Below are 6,129 nucleotides of genomic sequence, written 5' to 3' on the forward strand. Positions count from 1 at the left end.
TTCCTGCTCATGTCTGACAAAAGGCAGCTTTGATTCTCCAGAGCTTATACCCCTCAAATATTGTTGGCCTCTAAGGTGCTGCTGAACTTGGATTTATCCAGTTTTACTTAGAAGAGATGTGTCAGAGATGCAACGAACATGAAACTGAGCAAACTTCAGAGGACAGCGGAAGACAGGAGGGCCTGGTGGGATCAAGTCCATGGGGTCGCGATGAGTCGGACTCGACTGTGCGACTGAACAACAACAACTTAGAAGAGATCTGAACCTTTGGGGCAGATTGGAAAACTCTAATGAGAGAGCCAGTTTGGTGTAGTGGTGAAGTGCGCGGACTGTAATCTGGGAGAACCGGGTTTGATTCCCCACTCCTCCACTTTCACCTGGCTGGATGACCTTGGGTCAGTCACAAGTTCTCTCAGAGCTGTTCTTGAAAAAGATCCGTTTCTGTCAGAGCTCTCTCAGCCCCACCTACCTCACAGGGTGTCTGTTGTGGGGAGGGGAAGGGGAAGGAGTTTGTAAGCCGCTCTGAGGCACCTTTGGGCAGTGAAGGGCTATGGGGTATAAATCCAATCTCTTCTTCTTCTTCTTCTAATGGGGAGAGGGGGCATTCCCTTCAGAGAACGCTGTGCCAGGGACGGTGCCCCTCAGTACCTCAGCCAGATCTTGCCAATCTTTCAAGGACAAAACCAGCAAGGAAATGATCAGGTAGCCAATGCAGATATATATATATTTAGGAGTAATGTGCTGCCGTCAAACAAATCTTGTCAATGGGTTGTGGGAATGATCTGTACCAGCTGCAGTTTTGAAACCGTCTCCAAGGGCCGTCTCCACATCAGGTATACTATAGTAGTCTAAGGATCTGATATAGTATAGCAACTTGAGAATCAGCTGTGATCTGTGCAGTCCCTGGTTCAAGTCTTGCCTGTGCCGTGAACTCGCATGCCCTTGGCGTTCCACTTGCTCTCTCAGCCCTGCGTCTGCAGCCGGGTGTGTGTGTGTGTGTGTGTGTTCTTACGCCGGCCTCGCTCACAGGGCTGTTTGTAGAGATTACTGAGAGAATGTAGCTGAAGTCCTTTGAGCCTTCTGGAGGGCAGGGTAAAAACTGGGCATTGCAATTGTCACAAACTCTTTGGCAACAACCACCAATGCCCCAAACGCTCGACAGCTGACACCGGCGAACACAAGCTGTGGAAATCATGCAGAGCATGTGAAGTGTTTTGAATGTTCTTAAATGCTTCATACATTATTAAAAGGAAATGGGGAACTGAGGCGGAGCTGTCTCTATTCTGCCTTGCTTCAAAGCTTCCTCCGAGAAAAGAATCTTTCTGGCTCCATCTCTATGGCCTTGGAGGGTCATGTAGTCCAACCCCCTGCACAGTGCAGGAAATTCACAAATACCTCCCCCTCCACACCCGCCCAGAAGATGACCAAAAACCTCCAGGATCTCCAGCTAAACTGGCATGGAGAAAAATTGCTTCCTGACCCCCTAAGTGGCAGTCAGCATTTCCCTGGGTGTGTAAGAAAGGGCCACAAGAACTAAGCCCTGAGGCAACCCTTCCTGCCCTCCCTCTCACAACCTGAGTTCACAGAATCCACATTGCTGTCTGATGGCCATCTAGCGTCTGCTTGAAAACCTCCAAAGAAGGAGAGCCCACCACCTCCCGAGGAAGCCTGTTCCACTGAGGAACCACTCTGTCAGGAAGTTCTTCCTAATGTTTAGCCAAAAACTCTTCTGATTTAATTTCAACCGCGTTGGTTCTGGTCTGACCTTCTGGGGCAACAGAAAACAACTCTGCCCCATCCTCTATAATGACAGCCCTTCAAGTCCTTGAAGATGGTTATCGTATCCCCTCTCAGTCGTCTCCTCTCCAGGCTAAACACACCCAGCTCCTTCAACCTTTCCTCACAGGACTTGGTCTCCAGACCCATCACCATCTTCGTTGCTCTCCTCTGGACACGTTCCAGCTTGTCTATATCCTTCTTAAATTGTCGTGCCCAAAACTGCACACAATACTCCAGGTTAGATCTAACCAGAGCAGAGTAAAGTGGTACCATCACTTTGCGCGATCTGGACACTATACTTCTGTTCATACAGCCCAAAATCGCATTTGCCTTTTTAGCAACCGCATCACACTGCTGACTCATCATCCGTTTATGGTGTACTAAGACCCCTAGATCCTTTTCGCACATACTATGGCCAAGACAAGTCTCCCCCAACCTATAACTATGCATTTGATTTTTCCTACCTAAATGCAGAACTTTACATTTATCCCCCATTGAAATTCATTTTGTTTGTTTTAGCCCAGTTTTGCAGCCTGTCAAGATCATCCTGTATCCTGACTCTAAGAGAGGAGCAGGCAGGATCCCCCCAAGACCAGCAGAATGATGGCATAGTTGCATCACATTTTGTGGATCCAGGAGGGTGCAGGGGATTAGAATGTCAGAATAGGACTGGAGAGACCTGCGTTCAAATCCTCCTCTGCTCAAAGTACACTGGGTGACATTTCTCCCTCTCAGGCTAACATACTTCACATGGGGGAGGGAATAAAAATGGCAATTCATGGTCGTAGATCCTGTTAATTTTGCACTTTCGTGCCTTTCTCTTAGGGAGTTTTACGGCTCCATGGAGCAGCTTGCTACATTCCAAAGAGCAGTACTGCTTAGCCTGGGAGTCCAAATACCTGATGGAACTGGGCAATGCCCTTGACTCTCTGTGGAACGGATTAGTTAACATGGTGGCCCAGGAAGCCTTGAAATACACTGTCTTGGCAGGTAAGAACCTGGGAGAAATCGTGCACACGCGGGACCGAGAGCCTGGAAACTGTGGTAGCTGCAGTCGCGGGGGGGTTCTAATTTTGGAGCAGAGTATTGCCTGCAAAACACTTGCAATCCCGCTTTTTAAAAAAATGAAGAAGAAGAGATGGGATTTATACCCTGCCCTTCACTACCCGAAGGAGTCTCAAAATGGTTTACAATCTCCTTTCCCTTCCCCTCCCCATAACAGACACCTGGTGAGGTGGGTGGGGCTGAGAGAGCTCTTTCGAGAACTGCCCTTGAGAGAACAGCTCTAACAGGACTTGTGACTGACCCCAGGTCACACCAGCAGCTGCATGTGGAGGAGTGGGGAATCAAACCCGGTTCTCCCAGATTAGAGTCCGCGCACTTAACCACGACACCAAACTGGCTCTCTTCTAGCTGTCTGGTTGGTTCTGTCTCCTGGCAGGTATCGTCACAGCCCTCACCTGGCCTGCTTCACTGCTCACGGTCGCCAGCGTGATCGACAACCCCTGGGGAGTGTGTCTGCATCGCTCGGCCGAAGTAGGGAAACACCTGGCTCAGATCCTGCTCAGCCGGCAGCAGGTAGGAGGAGAGGCGTGGGTGGGCCGAGTCTGGTTCCAAAGCAGGGCCTCTCTGGGGGTGGCCCTGTGGGACATGTTGGGTTTGAGAGGAACCTGGGCTTCCTTGGTGGCCTCCCATCCAAATGCCAACCACAGCCAGCCCTGCTGAGCTTCCAAGAACCAGCAAAACAATAAATCACCGTGTATACATATACAATATAAGCAGAAATTTATATATAATGCTTTTAGAAATCAAATGTCAGCAAAGTTACAACATTATAGAATGCGATCTTAGGCTTGGCAGTACATATGAAACACTACAGTATATTCTCAGACAAACGACGGATTTCTAGGATCCTTCTTCAGGTTTGTTGTCTGTATTCTTATCTTCAATGGAATAAAGTGCTGCAAGCATTATATCACAATGTAAATTCTTATACAGTTTTTTGTACGTTATCGCGTTTAATCTGGTGACTGGGGAGCTCCTAATATGCTCTCATGTAACAGAGTCCACAGTATGTCTGAGGGAAGCTGAGCCAAATATCACATACTGTAGACTCCGTCGTTTGTCTGAGAATATACTGTAGTGTTTCATATGTACTGCCAAGCCTAAGATCGCATTCTATAATGTTATAGTTGTAACTTTGCTGACAATTGATTTCTAAAAGCATTATATATAAATATCTGCTTATATTGTATATGTATACACGGTGATTTATTGTTTTGCTAGTTACTGTACACCGTGGTCTTGTTTGTTGTGAGCTTCCAAGAACCGACAACATCAGGCTAGTCTGGGCCATTCAGGTCAGAGCATAAGACAGTGTCGTTGTTAGCCATTCAGTTGTGTCTGACTCTTGGCAATTCTCTGGGCCAGCCTCCCTCCACGTTTCCCAGTCTTGTCCTGTTTCTTCCATGCTCAGGCTGGTGTCGACTTCTATGGTGTCAGTACCAGCAGGTATTTCACCTGCTTCCTTTGTGCACCTTTATTTACATTCCAGCAGCGTTTCGATAAGGACTAGACACTTTCTTGCTGCAAGAATTCCAGGTACCGTTTGTCTTCCCCTGCAGGGCAGGCGGCCTGTGACTTTGATCGGCTTCAGCCTGGGCGCCAGAGTGATTTACTTCTGCCTGCGGGAGATGGCCAAGGAGAAAGGTAGGCAAGACCAGACAGAGTTTTCTCACCAGCTCTGCTTCTGTTTGTCTTGTAGTAGTCGTGCTTGCATAAGAGCCAAGAAAAACCCACATCAAAACTTTTATCAAGATCCCAGAGACCCTGAGGCCGGCGTGGGCGGGCTGTGTGTGAGAGCCAGCGTGGTGCAGTCGTGGAGAGCGGCGGACTCTAATCTGGACAGAACCGGGTTCGATTCCCCACTCCTCCTTCTCATGAAGCTCGCTGGGTAACCTTGAGCCAGTCACCATTCTCTCAGAATTCTCTCAGCCCCACCTACCTCACAAGGCGATTGTTGTGGGGACAGGAAGGGAATGCAGTTGAAAACCTCTTTGAGACTACCTTCGGTTGAGAAAAGCAGGGTATAAAAACCAACTCTTCTTATTATTTATTTATTTATTTGTTTAACTTGTATCCCAACCTCCCTGCCAGGCAGGCTTAGGGCAGCTTAAAAAATATGTATAAATATAAATACATTAAAAATACAGCAAGATGCATTAAAACAGTAATAAAGTTAAAACCAGAACATGTGCAAAAAAGTGCTAGCAAACATAATACTGATAAGCGGTGGTGGCGTTGTCTCAGCATCTAGATAGTCAAATTGCCACCACAGTCTGAGTTCTTGCCCGGCTATAAAATATTAAGTTGGTGCTGATGTTGGGGGGCCAGGGTCTCGATGTTGAGAGGCGGCCCCTAATCCAAGGCCTGGTGGAAGAGCTCCATCTCGCAGGCCCTGCGGAACTGTAAAAGGTCCCGCAGGGCCTTGATGTCATCCGGGAGCTCATTCCACCAGTAAGGGGCCGCCGCAGAAAAGGCCCCGTCCCTCATCACAGCTCACCTGGCTTCTTTAGGGCCTGGGAGGGCCAGACGGTTTTGGGACCCCGATCTTAGTGCTCTCTGGGGAACAAGTGGGGGGCCCCTGTGTGACACAGAGTGTTGGACCAGATGGGCCATTGGCCTGATCCAACATGGCTTCTCTTAAATTCTTAGGGAGTGACTCTACGTTTGTTATTCCCCCCATCTGTAAAAGGTGCGTGTTCTCTGAGTCTCCTTCCCGCAAACCAGGAAATTAGATTGTGGCAAGCGTTTGCGAGCTTGCTTTCCAGCATATTTTCACAGCCTTGAGGACTAGAAGCCAGTTTGGTGTCGTGGTTAAGTGTGCGCGGACTCTAATCTGGGAGAACCGGGTTTGATTCCCCGCTCCTCCACTTGCAGCTGCTGGATGACCTTGGGCAAGCCATAGTTCTTACAGGAGCTGTCCTCGAAAGGGCAACTTCTCTCAGAGCTCTCTCAGCCCCACCCACCTCCCAGGGTGTCTGTTGTGGGGAGGGGAAGGAAAAGAATTTTGTAAGCTGCCCTGAGACTCTGAGTGAAAGGCGGGGTGTAAATCCAATCTCCTCCTCCTCCTCCTCCTCCTCCTCCTCTTCTCTTTCCATCTCTTTCTGTCAATAAAATGGGAGGTGGCTGGGAGGACCCCACATCCCTCAGACTGTCTGTGCTCCAAGGAACTGCAAAACAGACCTGGCCCCACAACCCTCTTCCTCGACGACGTCTGTGCAAAGGGGCTTCCGGGACCCAAGCCGGAATCCTCCCCCCCCCCCCCCGCAAAAGGGGAAACGCGGCGTC

General features: G+C 49.1%; 1 protein-coding gene across 1 annotated transcript in view; it reads left to right on the forward strand.

The window, feature by feature from the left end:
* TMCO4 (transmembrane and coiled-coil domains 4) overlaps positions 1-6,129 on the forward strand; it is a 46,135-nt gene that overhangs the window by 28,837 nt on the left and 11,169 nt on the right. Inside the window, exons 9-11 of the mRNA XM_015412605.1 lie at positions 2,605-2,769; positions 3,221-3,357; positions 4,404-4,488. Coding sequence (XP_015268091.1) covers positions 2,605-2,769; positions 3,221-3,357; positions 4,404-4,488 — 387 coding nt within the window. The remainder of the gene's footprint in view (positions 1-2,604; positions 2,770-3,220; positions 3,358-4,403; positions 4,489-6,129) is intronic.

Source organism: Gekko japonicus, unplaced genomic scaffold (genome assembly GCF_001447785.1).
Source record: "Gekko japonicus isolate JY-2015 unplaced genomic scaffold, Gekko_japonicus_V1.1 scaffold131, whole genome shotgun sequence".
NCBI classification, from domain to species: Eukaryota; Metazoa; Chordata; class Lepidosauria; order Squamata; family Gekkonidae; genus Gekko; species Gekko japonicus.